We start from the raw sequence: 17,124 nt of genomic DNA, 5'->3' as shown, positions 1-17,124 counted from the left end.
TTCTCAAGAGGATCCGCGACGAGGATATAGTTCGCTCGATTTTTCTTCTCTTCTTCTTCCTCTTCTTCTTCTTCTTCTTCTTTCTATATTCGTCGAACCCTCGAGAATGGCTACCATCGAAGGCGTTCCGATCCTTTTGGTCACAGCAAACGTCGGCAGTATCTTCGAAGAGGTAAGTTTTATTTACACTTTATATTTATTACGAACAACTATTTAATTCTCTCTGTTTTCCTTTTCTTTTCTTTTCTTTCCTTAAGTCTTCGTTTCTTATTGTGTTTTTCATTTGGCGCGCTTTCGTCACGTATTTTGTTTTGCTTTGACTGTTTACTACTCGTACGCGCGTTCAAACTCTTATTTTGGTATTATTGTTGTGAATGGTGATTGATCTCTGAAAGAAAACCGTCCGATGCGTTGTACTTTATCGAACGATTCTTACGCCGTCTCGTTTATATTATATGTACGTATGTGAAATTAAAATATTTTATCGTCGCAATTCAATTCGTTCGATATGACAACGTATCGTTTAGCGCGTGAGTTCTTATATACCTGTACGATGTACACGTGTGTGCGTGTCGAGTGCGTTTATACACGTATATATGTGCCGCCGGTACTGTTTGCAAGTGCCGACGCGTTACAGCGAATCGAGGCGCTCGATTGTTTGATGTTTGATTTGCCGAATGCAAACGCGCGCCTTTTCTTTCTTTTCTTTCTTTTTCTCAACTTATTTTCGACGTATTACGAATGCGATTATTTTTGACGTTTTTCGAACGATTATTGTCATTTAATAATGTTCTTTTCATGTTTTACTTCGCAGCCTAGTGTCATGTTAAAGATATGGACAGAAGAATTTTTATCGGTAAGTTTTACTACCGTCAATATTATCTTGCGAATTAAATGGAATTAAGTCGCATCCTTTTATAATTTCCCCTCTTTTTTTTTTAGACCATATCGCGTCTAGATTCGAAGTTTATAGCGCTGCACTGCCAAGAAGTAGGTGGAAAAAATTATGAACAAAGTATGAGACACGTGGAAGACTTTGTTAGGTAAATGTCTATTAAATTTTTTCAATTCGTTAGTTTTTTTTTAATTAAAATTTCATTTCTACGAACATAAATCTCGATGCGCAATTTTAATGGCCTGTTAAAAGAATTGATTAAATGTGTCGCTTTATAAACGATGGAAGCGACTTCTTGATACGGTCCGTGCCGTTTCCTGTGTGCTCCAAGTAGTAACCAGAATCTCATTAGTGGTTTCTTTAAAGGTTTCTACTAACGCGGTTATGCAAAGATCGTTATATTCTAAACAGATTGTTATATCATTTTCTGTAAATTATATTACGGTACTTATCAAATTTTCTTTTACAGTTGCATGAATTATATATAATTAACTTTATTATTTTATGATCAATCAATACAACATTAATGCAACGTATCTTTAATATCGATACTTCATAGTATGCTATAATTAAAAAAAATGATATTACTTTTGTAACTTTACCAACAATCTTCACACGATTTATCTTTTTAATATAATATAGAAATTATAAACGAGCCTTTGAAGAAGCGAGGTAAATCAAATGGGTATCCTTGTTCGCGATATTGAATGTAATTTAACGCATAAGCGGCAGAAAAGGATAAAAATAGAATGTCACGCATGACTTTACGGTTGGTCGAGCCGCTTCAAAAGATTAGTTTATTGAACGATATCCATGTGGAAGCACAATATAAAAAGATGAAAAAAAAAAAGTCATAAGAGATCCTTAAAATTCTATAAAATTTACAGAACGTATAATCTTCCTCTTTAGACTTTTGCACTTATCAATGATTGAAGTTTTCTTTTCTCCTTAGCTTACTAATGTCTTCAGAAGAACTAAGGCTGTTTGATAAAACAAGAGTATTTCTAGATGAGGATTATTCGTCGGCTGAACACTTTACGGTAAGTTGAAATATAATAATAAAGATTTACTTTTTTTATTCTGGTGCATCGAGATTATCGAATAAATTTTTTTTATAGGCACTGGGAAATTTTTATTTTATTCACGAGTCTTTAAAAGACGTTTTATTATGGGATTTCAAAGGTAGATAATCTATCAATTGTCACTTTGAAAAATAATCTAATTGGAATGATACGTTGACTTTGTTTTTGTTTCTTGATTTTAGAATGCTCTTTTGCACCGGTATGTGGCAAGGAAACTCATTCTGGTAATATAGAGGCAGTTACGACCAAAGAAAAAGCAAAGTTCCCTCAAGACTTTTTCCCAGAATGTAAGTGGTCCAGAAAAGGATATTTGCGAACGCGATGGAGTATTAATGGAACAGTTTTTGATCTCATAAACATACATCTGTTCCATGATGCAAGTAATTTTATTGCAATGGAAACTGTAAGTTAGACAATTCAATTACGCGAGATAGAAAATCCTTTTCGCATTATTTTTTATCTCACCATTCTGCTACGTAATTGCAGTTTCCATCCGTTTATAGTAAGACGCGCAGAAGAGCGCTGGAACATACGTTGGATAGATTTCACAGTGACAAATATCCGAAAGCACCGTACTTTTTATTTGGTGATTTTAATTTTAGAACTGACACTGCTGGTGTAATTAAGGTATAGATCGTATTGTTAAGGTCATTATCTGTACTGGATATTAACGAATATAAACTTTCAGTAATCATTTTCGTTATTGCAATTAATAGAAACTCACTGAGGATACTCAAGAAAGAAAACTATCGAATAAAGGAAATATTTCTAAATTACAATTTCACAACAAGGAAGATAATCTTGTATTATCATTGGGGAAAAAAGAGTTCTCGTATTATGAACATCAAAATGTTTTTGTCGATAATAGTGGACAATGGGTAAGTCATGCATTATTTTTTATTTGTTTAATCTATTGTTACTTATCGAAATGCATTAATAATTAGGAACTCCATAATGAAATAACCGATGTTTATGCAGCTACGAGAATATGACAAGGAATTGGAAGACTTTGAAGGAAGATTGTTTGAATTTCCAATTAATTTTATTCCAAGTTATCCTTTTCAAGAGGATGTAAATGAAGCTACAAGTTATATGCAAACAAGAGTGCCAGCTTGGTGCGACAGAGTATTACTGAGCCCCACTGCAAAGATGCTAGTCCAAAACGTATGCGATATAAACTTTATTTGTTTGACTGAACTCTTTGCGGTCGAAGGATATTCCTGGCAAGGCGTTTTTATTGTGTCGTGCTTATCTTATTGCATCGCGCAGATATTTTTATACGTATATGAAGTATAAACGAAAAGTGAATTTCACACTCCTAATCCGTAGGAGTAGATTTTCCAGGCAACAATTAATTACGTACATCACCTACGTGTTATCCATTAAAGAGTATTACGACCGTAAAAAGTTAATAAAAAGTATATTGGATAATTTTATACGATATATGGTATAATTTCTTTTTTTCTCTTTTTTCTTTTTTTCGTATTTTTTCTTTTTATTATTATTTCTCTTTTTCCCTTTTTTTTCTTGCAGATATCCTCTTCTAATGCAGTAGAGTATGGTATAATAGGAAGAACAACTTGCATGGGTGATCATAAGGTAAGATAAGTTGTATTATACATATGTCTCGTAACGACGAATCTTACTTGCTATATTTATTATACTCGGTACATATATATTTACACACTTCCTAAATCTTATTCTGATGATCCACTGTTTTAATTATTATGGTGCAGCCTGTTTTTCTGGAGTTTCGAATGAATCTCTAAGCATTAAGGTACTATATGAACTGTCTGTCTACTTTTCTCTTTGGCTTCCCATGTACTTTTTATTTTCGTTAGATCTTTGTTGCTTTGATTGATTATATATTCATTGGGACCCTTTGGATGTAGTACCATAATTCAAATCTTACATTCTTCATGAATTTTGACTTGCTAGCTTCACTGTCGTTATCAAAAAAAGAAACGATCTGTAACGTTCAGCTTATCGTTTTTCCACATATTTATATCGTATACGTTTTGAAAGTAATTGATTTAAAAAAGAAAAGAGGACGAGGAAACTCCTTTTACACGCTCCTTTTAAGTTTTTGATAACGATGGATAGATGTGAGTCATGCATTTTAATTAATCTTCCTCTATAATTGTACCTTATATAAAATCTAAGAAAAAAAGCCAACGAGTGTTATCCACAGATCACAGGACACATCACGACATCGAATCATGTTGACATTAGTTAACCTTTACGTAGAACTCCAATATATTAACAACATCTCTTGTTGAATTCTTTTGAAAAGTATACCACGATATATAAGGTTCGTGTTTTCTTTTCATTTTTACAGCCAGTCTACTTGAGGGTTAATCTCGCACCAGAAGCAGGTATGATTAATTGCTGCAGCTTGCCATGCGCACCAGAGTTTTGCTTTCGAGTTCCTGACAATTACTTGGATTTGTTACCAATGTTGCCTGATAGCACTAGTTACGTTAGTGCACGAACGCTCTCTGCTGATCGTTCATCCAACCTTTTGCACGCAGCACCTATTAAGCATGATCCCTATACTCCGGATAGTATGGACAGTCCAAGTCCAAACGCTATTTTAGTGTCGGGCGAAGTTCCTGATATAGATATCGATCATATAATTGATGCTAGTGACAGTGTTTTAACGCTTCAATCGGCTCATTCGTCGAATATACCAAGACGCATTGATAGAGCTGTATCACCAGCTTTATTGAAATCAAAATTAGAATTAATTGCACGTGATAAAAAACGTGAAGCAGATATGGAAGGACAGTCCGTTATGAAAAAGAGTAATAGTCAATGTCGCTTACACTCGTGGCCTGATACTCAGGAACAGTATTCGGACATAGAGAAAAGGAGATGCAATAGCGACATTTTATGGCAAAGATCGCATATATTAACCGAAGCTTGGATCGAGGGGAAAGGCCAACAGGGTTATCACAATTTTGACGACTCTATGAATTTATCGACTTCTAATTTAAATCCACCTGGCGGTGAATTGATTATACCACGTATAGCGATAATCAATGCAAGTAACATCGAATCCAACGAAAGTTCAGTTTACTTGCACGATAATAAATGCAATAATTATTTAGAGAATAAGTCAAACGTATACTCAAGTAGTCAAACAAATCTAACGTACGAAGAGCCACTGAATGCAGAAAAAAAAGCTCATGAAACTGGACTCCATTTATCGTCAGCTGCAAACGAGGAACCATTGAAACAAGACGTAAAGAAATATTTAAATGAAAAATCAATAGATGATATAGCATCGGTAGGTAGCAAAGTGAACGAATTAATGGAGGAAACTTCCGACGAAAGTATACAAAACATACAAGATATAGGATCGAATGTAGATGGTGAAAATTATTATAGTGAAATGCATAGAAGCTGTGAAGCGGATAACACGTTAACTACCAATAGTGTGAATTTATGTGTTCCAAGAGAAAATTTGGAATGTGAGGAAATTCATTCTAAAGAATTTTCTATCAAAATTAATAGTACAAGTATAGAGGAGCTTAGGAAACAAGATAGAGTAGTTAATACGCAGTCACAAATTTCGGGTCAAGACAAATGCGATAGTGATGTAAGAACAGCATCTTCGAGTGTATGTAGAATAATAGGTAACGAGGTAGAGATATTGAGATGCGAGAGTAAGCCCGAGATGGCTTCCAAAAATACTACTAGAAGTAATTCAATAAAAAGTCAAGATATTGGCGATAATACAGGGAATGTTAGATTGAAATTGAAAGCTTACAAAGTAACGCAAAAATATAAAAATAATATTGTACAAAAGCAGAGTAGATGTCAAAGATGTTGCTGTGTTGTTTCGTGAGAGTCATCATCGTTCGTTACTGTTTTTTTTTTTTAAAAGGCCCTACTTTTTCTATTCCATATGTTTTTCATTATAACTTTTATCACTTGCATAGAGTATTTATTTAACTTAAATCATTCTATATCATCTTTATATTTCCAGTTCAAATTATGTGACTGATTGTGACTGGTATATAAATCAAAGATATATTATTTAAATATTTCTTATAAAGAAATAGTATTACTTTTTCTTATGTGTCTTAAGAAGTTACGATGTGTGGCAAGTAGGAAGAGAGAAAATTAGAAAAATATAGAATGATAATAGAAAAAAATAATTTTAATATATTTTATATGAAAGTAAGAATAATAACACTCGAACTCGTTATACCTCGTTTAAAATTAGATATTGTCCGATTTACTTCCTGCTTATATCTGTGAAAATATCAATATTTTTTTTTTTTTTTTTTTTTTTTTTTTTTTTTAATTGCATGTCGTGTGACGATTTCAGTAGATGCATCCGAAGCTTTATCATACTGCCTTGATAATTATTTTCTAACAAATGCTATTGAAATACAAATTTACTGTGCGCTCTAAGACTCACAATGAATATCTATATATTCAAACTCTATGAATTTAATTATTGTACTTGCTTTATTCATAATGCATGTTTGAAATAAACCAGACATGATTTTAGAACGTTATTATCTCTAGAAAAATTTTTTTTGAAATTCAAGATATCAGTATTTTTTATAGCAAAGTGACGACGATTTTATTTTTAAATAGTTTCCGATTTGATAGTCAACAAAAAATAATGTCAATTGTAATATTACATAACGTCTTCTTAGGTTTAATTTCAATTTTCTATTGAGATCTTGCTTTTTTTAACGCTTCAGAATGTGTAACTTCTCAAAATAAGCATGTCTCGATCTTTCTTGCATGTAAAGTGATATCTAGGAGACTTATTTATATCTATAAAGCAATCATATTTAGATGTGTATGTATACGTCTATATATTACATCTGATATGTGAACTTAATAGCCAAAGCTTTAGATTTGTTATAATTCTAAAATATATATTAATTTATCTAATAAATATTGTGAAGATATGACAGTACAATATTATTATTTTATAGTGTTTTATTTATACTTTTTTAAATTATCTATGTCTATCTATGATCTATGCATTATTCAATTACAATGTTTAATATGACGTTATTATATTAAACGTATAAACGTTTTTGTATTGCATTCCTTCGTGGTAATAAACTGCTAATGTACGATGTAGAATAAGTAGCCAAAATTAAAATCAACCAATTTTAAATGTGTATACGAATAGGATAAATAATTCTTTAGAAAGATCTTTAAAATAATTGGATTAACAATTAATATCCAATAGTTTTTTTTTCTCTCTCTCTAAAAAAGTAACTTGTTCTCAAAACTGTTTTATAAATTATCACAAATTTTAAGTGTCTGCAATGAGTGTAAGTTTGCTGTTATTAATCTGAATAATATTGTAATTATATAATAAGTTAGATGCTTGAAAAAAGAGTTTGTTTACAAAGTTTTATCATAAACTCGTATATTAGACGTAATAATATTTGAAAAAAGTTTATTCTCTACAAAACTTGCTAAGAATCGTTTACAAAAGTTGTATATGCAAAAGTGGAGGTTAATCGAATTTCAGTTCTTGTAAATATAAATTTCTTTTTATATATATCAACGAATTACATTTATTTACGACCTTTTAATACAATTTTATGAATGAAATTGTTCGTTCAAAGCTAAAAGTCAAATCTCAAAATTAAACTTCGAAGTCGTGTACTTGCACGTTTAATATTTTTTTATATTAAAATTTCAGAGATATACTATAATAATCCTAATAGAAAAAAAAGATGTATATGTGTGTGTGTGTGTGTGTGTGTGTGTATGCATATTCGTCATGATTACGACGAGTTATTTTGTGTATCGCTAATTTCGCTGAATGATATATTTTCGCCTAATTCTAATTTCATACACATATGTACATGTACACCACGTGTTACGAGTGTTGCACGTCGCACTGCACTCTTTCTATGTGTTTTGTTATTGATTTGAACTACGCAGTACAACAGATCGAGGTAACCATAAAATCATTTTAAGATCCATAACGCTTATAAAAAAAAAACAAAAAAAAAATTGTACGTACGATAATAAATAATGCGAAGGTGAAAAATCTTTCGATCTGCATTACTGCGTTAAATAAAATTTGAAGAAAAGTTAGTCAAAATGTCGTTCCTGGTCATATAGACAGAGCGATGGCGTTCCATGAAACAGACAAAAGCGTGAATACCGAATTGAAGAACGTCAAGATATTAAACAATAATAACGAGAAAGGTGTAACGACGTTAACGAGATATGTACACGTGAAGCACGCAGACTCAACGGTGAAGATTTTTAAAGAAACAACGGTATGATGACGCCAATCCGACGAACACACACGTTAGAAGATTTTACCAAGGAAGACTCGTTTGAACTAAATGGCGTATTAACGTGTACATAGGGTTCTCCGATCCGACAGCTATTGCAAAAAAATGCAAACAATACGTGCGATAACAACAACAGTGGATTGCTTGAATGAACCCACGTGATCGGAAATCATATGATCGAAAATCACGTGATCCAATGTCGTACGAGGCTTCGCGATTGAAGAAAACAAAAGAGAAGGAAGAGAATGAATGAAAGAGAGAAAGAGAGCTGCTTTCGTAATAGATAATAAGGCTTCCATTAATCCAATAAGGTAAAAGTTTTTGGACAAAAATAAGTAAGTACGTATATAAAAGGAAGATCGTAGTAAACGTCGACTCGTCGTCGTCGTCGTCGTCGTCGTCGTCGTCTTTTCGCGTGTGATGAATCTACACGAAAGGTGCTTTGATATATCTCGAATTAAAACCATATTGATGTTCCTACGCAAGGTTATATCTAGAAAATCGACGTTACTTAAGATTATATAGGAAGGATATTTCCGTGTCGCATGAGATTTATCGTTGGACTCGATGTAGTCACCTTTTTCGAACGAATTTCGATCAAATACCGCCGCAATCGTATCGACGACAACAAAATTGGTAAACCAGTTTGACTGGAGAGTTTTCAAAAGATGAAACAGTATTTGACCTAGATTCGTTTATAAACCTAATAATCGTTGCCAAGTACACAAAGGAAATATTTCTCAATCGACCTTTCTCAAACGATTTTGCCAATTTGCCTTCTCGTCCTCGATGACATCGTCCATTCACGTAGGAACGATTACGAGCATTGTTTTTAATATGTAAACGTGTGTACTACGTACGTACGCGTGCGTTGTTGACGAAACAAACGTAAAATATACGTAAATATAAGGAACGATATTGCTCTGAAACTTTCCTACGTCACAACTGCCCTAATTATATCATTTTTTATCTTCTTAAACATCGTTTGAGAAATGCCGATAAAAAAGAATACGATATTTACGGGCCAACGAAGAATTAATTAAATACGATTGATCGGAAAGCTAAGTAAATAGATGATTAAACGACCCACCGAGAATAATGCGTTCACGCAGGTACATTCCACTATTATAGTTTAATCGATAAAGTGGTCTGGAGAAAGTGAAATTGCAAATGGGAAAAGAAAGAGATGGATGGATGGATATCGTAACGTTATTAACATTCGTACGATCTATCGAAAAATTCATCGCACGATTTCGCGAGAAGAATCACTTTCTTACGTCGTTAATACGAAATGACCGAGATTACGTGTATTATAGCATATCGATCGTAGAAAAACGTGTCTGCCTGTTATATCGAGTATTATATAAATGTTCATGCTATATTCTTGTTATTATATAGATCACTATAACATATTTCTAAAATAGGATGAACAAAAAAAAACCACAGTCGATGTCCGATGCTATACGCTTATAACGTTATTTATTATACAAGCTGTGTATAGAGAAGTTAGGAATGATACATTTCATATATTTTGCGTTAGCAGCATACGCGGTAGCATGTAAAAAATGATATTTTTGTGCTAATTAATCGTTTCATTCTCACTGCGTGTATGTGCGTGCGTGTGCGTGTGCGTGTGCTTGCGTGCATGTGTATTTGCTCGAAAAATAACGTCAAAGTTAAAATCATTTTTGAATGTACCTGCTGCGACTGTTGGTCGCGTACTGCTTCTTATATTTGAGAAACGTATACTTATCAAATGTTTTGATCTTCTATGTGATCCGTCTAAAGTACTTACTTAAAGTGCAAGCCTCCAATCAAATCGAGTATGTATTTCATTTTCGATACGTCTTGATAAATGTAATTTATAAATATAGGTTGATAATTGATTAACTTTTTTTTATTTGAATTTTTTTAATTAGCCTTTATTACGTTTGTACGTTCGAGACTGCGCCATACTAAAATTATTCGCTAGGTTTTGTTACGAGCTTTCCAACGCGAACCTTTTACACGATCATATTTTGAAGGCAATGATTCTTTACGGAAAAAAGTACGCGTAAAAAAGAAAAAGATATAAAAACAACAAAAAAAAAAACCATTCCTCCCGATTATGCCAATACAATTGTGTATATCGTGTATCGTGTTAATTGTTTGTAGACGAGTAAGTAATTTAATGCTGGAGTGATTCCACTGGTCGTCCAATCCGTCTAATAAGATTTCTCTAAAGAGAAGTTTGGATCCCGCCAAAAAAAATATTTGACGCGAGAATGAATTTCTTCGAAAGAAACTTTTCCGAAGAAACTCTTTGTGATCTTTATGTTTACGTTGTACAAAATCGATTCCGATCAATTCTTTGTTAGAAATATCGTCTCTGTACGGTCTGTACGGTCGATTTGCCAATTTCAAAATATATCTTTTCGAAATATCTATTTAGATTTATATTTCTTGCGTTAACGAATCGATGTGTTGTACTTTTATAAATATTTAATATGGACGTACTTATATTTTGTACTTACAGTACCTTGTGAGATTATTATATTTAATAACGCGATTACAAACGATTGAAAACACCTACATATATAGAAATGTATAAGATCATGATATAATCTATAGGAAATTGTTTTTCGTCGTAATCGTTGAGAGATCATCGTCATAGAGATCGACGATTAAAGCGAGAAACAATTGAATCAATATGTACAGATAGCTCCGATTAATATTTGATTATTTATTGTTATTTGTTCTATAAATACTTTTATTATACGTATCTTCGAGATATAACAAAAATGAACGATATAGAAAAAAAGATTATTCGCAGCGCGTTATGTATTGTATTAAAAAATTAAAAAATAATTAATATAATTTATAAAATGTAATTACATTGTTAGTCGGAAACTGTATGTATATCAGTGTTATAATATGCGTTATTCGAACGATGTTGTAGACTGCAGGAACCTGTTACCAACTGGCTTATAGCCAAGTACAAACTTGTAATTATTTGTTTTATGTATTAAAATGAATAAAGTTACCGTTCTGTAACAAATATTTACATACACGTATACGTATCAAAATTATTTAGTTTCATTATTATTTTACAAGATGTTAAGTTTTTGTGTAGTGGCACTCCTGATCGCGTCAGGGTTATATCCACTTGGTTAAAGTTGGTTAAGGTACGTTATTTTCGTAAGCGTAGATTTTCGAATTGAAGTAACTAAAAATGAGTAAAGCGCATCCTCCAGAACTCAAAAAGTTAGTACGTTTATATTTATATATTCTACATAATATTTCAAATTGTATTTAAGTTCGATTTCATCATGAAATTGTTAGATAGTGCTAAATTTTAGGTTATCTATTTGATGTTTACGAAATTATTATCTTTTTGTTTTATTATTCGTAGGTATATGGACAAACGTCTTTCACGTGAGTATAAACAAATGACATAATATTAGTTATAATTTGTATTCGTTTGTGGTAAAAGCTTTCTTTACAGTAAAATTAAACGGTGGAAGGCACGTAATTGGTATTTTACGTGGTTTTGATCCATTTATGAATATGGTAATCGATGAGAGCGTGGAAGAATGTAAAGATGGTACAAAAAATAATATTGGTATGGTGGTGAGTAATGTATCGACGTTAAAATTAATTCTTTCCTCCTTCGATATTCAATCGTATTAATATTTTCTATTCCAGGTGATTCGAGGAAATAGCGTTATTATGTTAGAGGCATTAGATAGAATATGAGTTAATAAATATGTAAATGTATATTTAGGTGATGCAAAGTTCCAAATAAGATCAACTATGGTTTATTAAATACACGTCTGTCCAACATGTCCCACAAATCGATTTTTTATCGCACAACTTATTGCGTCATTTATGTATATATGTTTATATACACTTAATTTGATCTTTAGCACTCTCTATTTTTGTCCATTCAATCGATGGACAATTTGCTTTAGCTATGCTTTATTGAAATAAAATAAAGGAGAAAGAGGAAAAAAGAATTAGTCCCAATAAAAAGTTACATTTTAAAATCTTGCAAAGTGTGATATCTTTTAAAACATTCTCCAACGTGAAGAGCGGGATGATCGGTACAAGTTTCGCAGTAATAATTCGTTTCTCGTCTTCCTCCTTTTATTTTCCTATTCGAGCAGACTTTACAATCTTTATGTTTATGCAAAGGATTCAACTGAATAACGTGTAACTCGTTATTTAGTCGTTGGTTATCATTTAAAAATACACGCGGAATATTTGTCGAGGTGGAATAAAAATCTTTTGTTAGCCCTCTTACGAGAACTTTAACAAATTTTAAATACGTCATAGGATTGCTCCCTCTTTCTCTATAATTATAAAGAATATACGAATTTATTACGGACATTTCTAAACCCCAGAAAAATAATCTGCGCCACCATTTTAAGGTTTTTTTCATAAAACAATAAACCGAAGCGCAATCGTTGGCCAAATTAATGCCGCTCATATTTTTGTTATAATCCTGTATGACGTGTGGTATTTTGTTTTTGGTTTCTACGTCTATGGTATGCCAAGTACTTATCATACTAACAATCTTTTTATCTCTCAATTGAAACAATAATACATTTTCATTTCTACAAGCTACAATATCACCCTTTTTCAACTTCCCTTCTTTAAAACAATCCGGAACATGTTTCCCGTTCGTCATTATTATACCAGTAAAATGACAAGAACGAGATAATAATTCTTTCGCTAGTGTTACACTGGAATAAAATCTACCAGTATACACGTGATAACCGCTTGCTTCTGGAATTGAATTTTGAAGATTCTTGTAGAGATATAAAACTGCTCTATTGGTAACAGGAAGCTCGGGATACGGTAAATTTTCAGTCGTTATACTTCCATAATACGGTAGAAAAGAATACAAATAACCGCTTTCTGAATCCGTTAAAACGTACAAACGAATACCCCACTTTGTCGGTTTTTGAGGATTATAAACGGTAGAACCTAATCTTCCTTTGTATTTCACCACGGATTCGACTATAGAAATACATTTGTTAGGAATAAAATGTTCTCGGAATTTCAAATCTAGATATTCAAGATATTTGCTCACTTTTTGTAATCTAGTTTCTAATATTGCATTTGGTTCGTGTACTTCGTTTAAATGTAACATCCAAAATATTTGCATGAATCGACCTTTATCGATGATTTTAGAAAAGAACGGTACGTGAAATTCTTCCTCTTTGGACCAATAATCCTGTATATTAGATAAACGAACAATTCCCATATTCAATACAAGTCCTAAAAAAGCTTTCATTTCTGATACGGTTAAATCCTTCCAGGTATTCCATATCGACCTTTCGGACAATACTCTCTTTGCAATTTTCGAACGGGCATAGTTGTTCGTTTTTACAACAATATTTTCAATCAATTCATTGGTGAAGTATAATTGAAAATAGTCTAACGGGTCTATACAATTATCACAGTTTTGCGGGCCGATTCTTTCTTGTCCGATCGAAAACGGAATCGTTGTATTTTCGTCATCTTTCGAAGTTAGTTCGACCCAAATATCGGAGAGTCCATCGTAGTATACTTTACTACATTCCTCTTCGTCGTCACTCGAATCGGAAATAAATCTTCTACACTTTCTTTGCGTTTTATTAGCAGCGTTTTCATCCTCTGTGTCACTCGAATATATATCGTTAATCGTTCTTTTATTACGTCGAGAAGTAAGTAAATTATAAGTATCCATGTATTCGTCATCACTACTGTCAGTGTCACACATTATTTAACCGATGATTTTTTTTTTTTTTTTTTATAAGAATTGAGAACGGAAGCAGTACGTTCGACACTGCTGTAGAGTAACGACTGACAAAATGCGACGCATAAGGCTGGTCGTGAGTAAAAGGAAAACTATGTCGAGTGGTACTCGACATAAAGTTGCCATAGCGACCATTATTGTCGAGTCACACTCGACATAGGATTACCATAGCAACCGACTTGTCGAATTACACTCTACTTCGAACGATTAAATCTTAAGGTGCTGGAGAAGATGTTACGAATTCTTACGATCGCAATTTTTCTCGGATATTAGCGATCGAGCGCTCGCTCGAAAGGTAAAGGTTATACGAGGTTATCTTTTCGGACATTTAAAAAAATGTTCGTATATAAAAGTCACGTATAAAAATAAGCAATTCTCATGAGTAATCTTTACGCGAGTTGACAAAAACTGTTGAAAATGCGCCTGTTTCGCTTTCGCGTCGAGACAATAGCAATTTCTTCAAGGGACTACAACACGGACTTGGGATATCTCACTTGCTTCGTAGCGATCGAATGGAGAGACTCGAAGCAAGTCTCATCGTCGTACAACGAGTACGTGCACCGAGAAAAGACAGGCTTCTTTCGACGCTCCTTCGGTTCATTTTTTTTTTGTACTCTTCGCCGAGCTGGTGTCGTATAATTTCGTCGTGCGTCAATTCGATATGTACGGCGGACGAGCTAATGCGCATGCGGCGTAAGAAAGCAAGTAAAAAAAGTATTTATCGGATTTCAAATTTCTTCTTCGATTTTTTGTCTTTTAAGTTTTCGCGTGGAGTACTAGGTTTTAATTTGTAAATAAAAATTGATAAATATATACATGTGTGTGTGTGTGTATACACACTTGCACGAGTCGTAGCGACGCATCGCGCATGCGCGTCCAAAGTGCCCGCTCACTTCGAACTCGCGTGCGCTGCTAGAAATCGTGACGAAGCTTCGTCTAGTCAATTAAAGGTAATTAGTATATTTTTTGTCAACACGTTTATTTTCTATACCAATCGATCGTTGAAAATGCGATTTCCAAACACGAGTCGTGGCGATTCGTCGTCTCATTCGAACTTCATAGTTTCCGTTTGTGATTTCGTTGTTCGATATTTTCCGATCGAGATCGACTTTATTTTATAAGATCGAAGAAAACGTTGACGCGTCATAATTCGACCTCTTTGTAATCCTCGACGAGGGCAGCTGTGTTGTCTATAGCCTCTTGGAAGACTTTCTCCTCCATACCTTCGCCAACGTAGTGATGAACGAAAGCTCTTTTCTGATACATCAAGTCACATTTCCGTGCAATCTTGACCCAAGCGTGTCGAATCGCCGTGTTGTTGTACAACATTGCCACAGTTTTGTTCGAATAGGCCAAATCACCGCCAGGAACCGTCGTGGATGGCTGATAATTAATTCCTACCTAAAATAACAGAGACGATTAGTTTGAATTCTACTCCAAATTGTATCAACGATCGTCGTTGACTTCACCTTGAATCCTGCCGGACTCCAACCAACGAATCGTATGAACCTTTTGCCCTTCAAACTAGCGATGGTGTTATTAACGTCACTCGGACTTACGTCACCGCGATAAAGTAGACAGCAGCTCATGTAAATACCCGTACGAGGATCGCACTTTACCATCTAAGATCGAACGACGGAGACGAGTAAGATAATTTCGCTCCATCTCGTGCAAACTCGATCTTGCTACGATTTACTTGATTAGCAGGCTCGAAGCAATCGTACGTGATCCGTTGAACGGACATCGCCGTGTTCATTGCTCTTTCAGGCGTAGTTATGGGAGCATACGTTACCAAGGGGAAATGAATTCTTGGATAAGGTACTAAATTCGTCTGCAACTCCTCCAAATTGACGTTGACCGAGCCTTCGAATCTTATCGACGCCGTGATGCAGGATACTACTTGAGCTTGCAATCTGTTGAGATTCGTATAAGTCGGATTTTCCACGTTCAGATTCCTAGGGATGCGACGAACGTATAAAAAAGATATCTCAGGTATCGAAACGTTGCTACGTAGAAAATTCGAACCTCGCACAAATATCGTACAAAGCTTCGTTATCGACGATAAAACAACAATCCTCGTAATCTAGAGTCCCGTGAGTCGTTAGTATGGAATTATAAGGTTCGACGACGGCTGTGGATATGTTCGGCGCTGGATAAATTGCGAAATCCAATTTCAATTTTTTCCCATAGTCCACGTAGAGATTTTCCAGCAGCAAAGTAGTTAAGCCGCTACCAGTGCCACCGCCAAAGGATCTAGAAGATAAATAACGCACTTGTCATCCTCCGTCTCGTTAATGACGAAGACTCGACAGGAATATAGTAAACGAAATTTTGCCTGAAGATGAGGAAGCCGGATAATCGGGAACAAGCCTCGCAGGTGGTTCGAATACGATCTAGAACGAGATCTTTTATCTCTGCACCGATCGAGTAATATCCTCTTGCAAAATTATTCGCTGCATCTTCCTTGCCAGTTATCAACGACGACGGATTGAAGAGATTTCTGTAAGCACCGGTTCTGATCTCGTCGACCACACTTGGCTCCAAATCCACTATCACGGTCCGGGGCGTGCATTTTCCTGTCTAAAGTATCACAGTCGATCATGTTCCAACTATATTCGAGAAACTAGTGGACGTCTCACCGCGGTTGGTCCAAAGAACGTGTAGTAACGTTGATCGACGGGTCCGTATCCACGTTGAAGAAAACCATCAGGTCTGAGACCGTGTTCGAGACAAAGTAATTCCCAACAGGCACTTGCCACTTGAGTTCCAGCTTGACCGATAAAAATAGTGACGACTTCGCCGGTCGTGCTCATCCTTTTAATTTACCGTTCATCTCTCTCAAGTTTCTTTTGATAGTTTGTAACGTTAAATTTTGTAATAACATTAGAGGGAGAGAGAGAGAAACGGGGAGAGAAAGGGAACACGGCTAACGTATCAGCGACATATTTTCAAGAGAATTTTGAAGATTCGCCGAGAGGATTCTTTTAACGACGTCTATTGTATTTTACTCGTTTATTGATGTTACGTTCGTCATTGCGACAGCTGACGTGACGGCTGATGATGATCAGCATT

General features: G+C 34.3%; 3 protein-coding genes across 3 annotated transcripts; 2 read left to right on the top strand and 1 right to left on the bottom strand.

Annotated features, from left to right (window-relative positions):
• Positions 1-25: 25 nt before the first annotated feature.
• On the top strand, positions 26-8,035 carry LOC127070607 (uncharacterized). Its single transcript, XM_051008792.1, has 11 exons — positions 26-172; positions 815-856; positions 943-1,043; positions 1,848-1,935; positions 2,014-2,077; positions 2,160-2,380; positions 2,464-2,604; positions 2,694-2,855; positions 2,956-3,141; positions 3,511-3,576; positions 4,316-8,035. The coding sequence occupies exons 1-11, from the start codon at positions 107-109 to the stop codon at positions 5,825-5,827; spliced, it is 2,649 nt and encodes an 882-aa protein (XP_050864749.1). The 5' UTR covers positions 26-106; the 3' UTR covers positions 5,828-8,035.
• A 3,352-nt stretch (positions 8,036-11,387) lies between these two features.
• Positions 11,388-12,103, top strand: LOC127070630 (probable small nuclear ribonucleoprotein G). Its single transcript, XM_051008834.1, has 4 exons — positions 11,388-11,513; positions 11,662-11,684; positions 11,755-11,879; positions 11,955-12,103. Exons 1-4 carry the CDS (start codon positions 11,482-11,484, stop codon positions 12,003-12,005), a joined length of 231 nt encoding a protein of 76 aa, XP_050864791.1. The 5' UTR covers positions 11,388-11,481; the 3' UTR covers positions 12,006-12,103.
• A 1,897-nt stretch (positions 12,104-14,000) lies between these two features.
• Positions 14,001-16,898, bottom strand: LOC127070616 (tubulin alpha chain-like). The gene is made up of 6 exons (XM_051008810.1): positions 16,692-16,898; positions 16,388-16,632; positions 16,078-16,305; positions 15,749-16,007; positions 15,522-15,674; positions 14,001-15,453 (listed from the first exon to the last, which is right to left on the bottom strand). The coding sequence occupies exons 1-6, from the start codon at positions 16,863-16,865 to the stop codon at positions 15,196-15,198; spliced, it is 1,317 nt and encodes a 438-aa protein (XP_050864767.1). The 5' UTR covers positions 16,866-16,898; the 3' UTR covers positions 14,001-15,195.
• Positions 16,899-17,124: the final 226 nt, after the last annotated feature.

Source organism: Vespula vulgaris, chromosome 19 (assembly GCF_905475345.1).
Source record: "Vespula vulgaris chromosome 19, iyVesVulg1.1, whole genome shotgun sequence".
In the NCBI taxonomy this organism is placed as follows: domain Eukaryota; kingdom Metazoa; phylum Arthropoda; class Insecta; order Hymenoptera; family Vespidae; genus Vespula; species Vespula vulgaris.
Note: the sequence above shows the minus strand (reverse complement) of the source record. Positions and strands in the feature narration are given on the sequence as shown.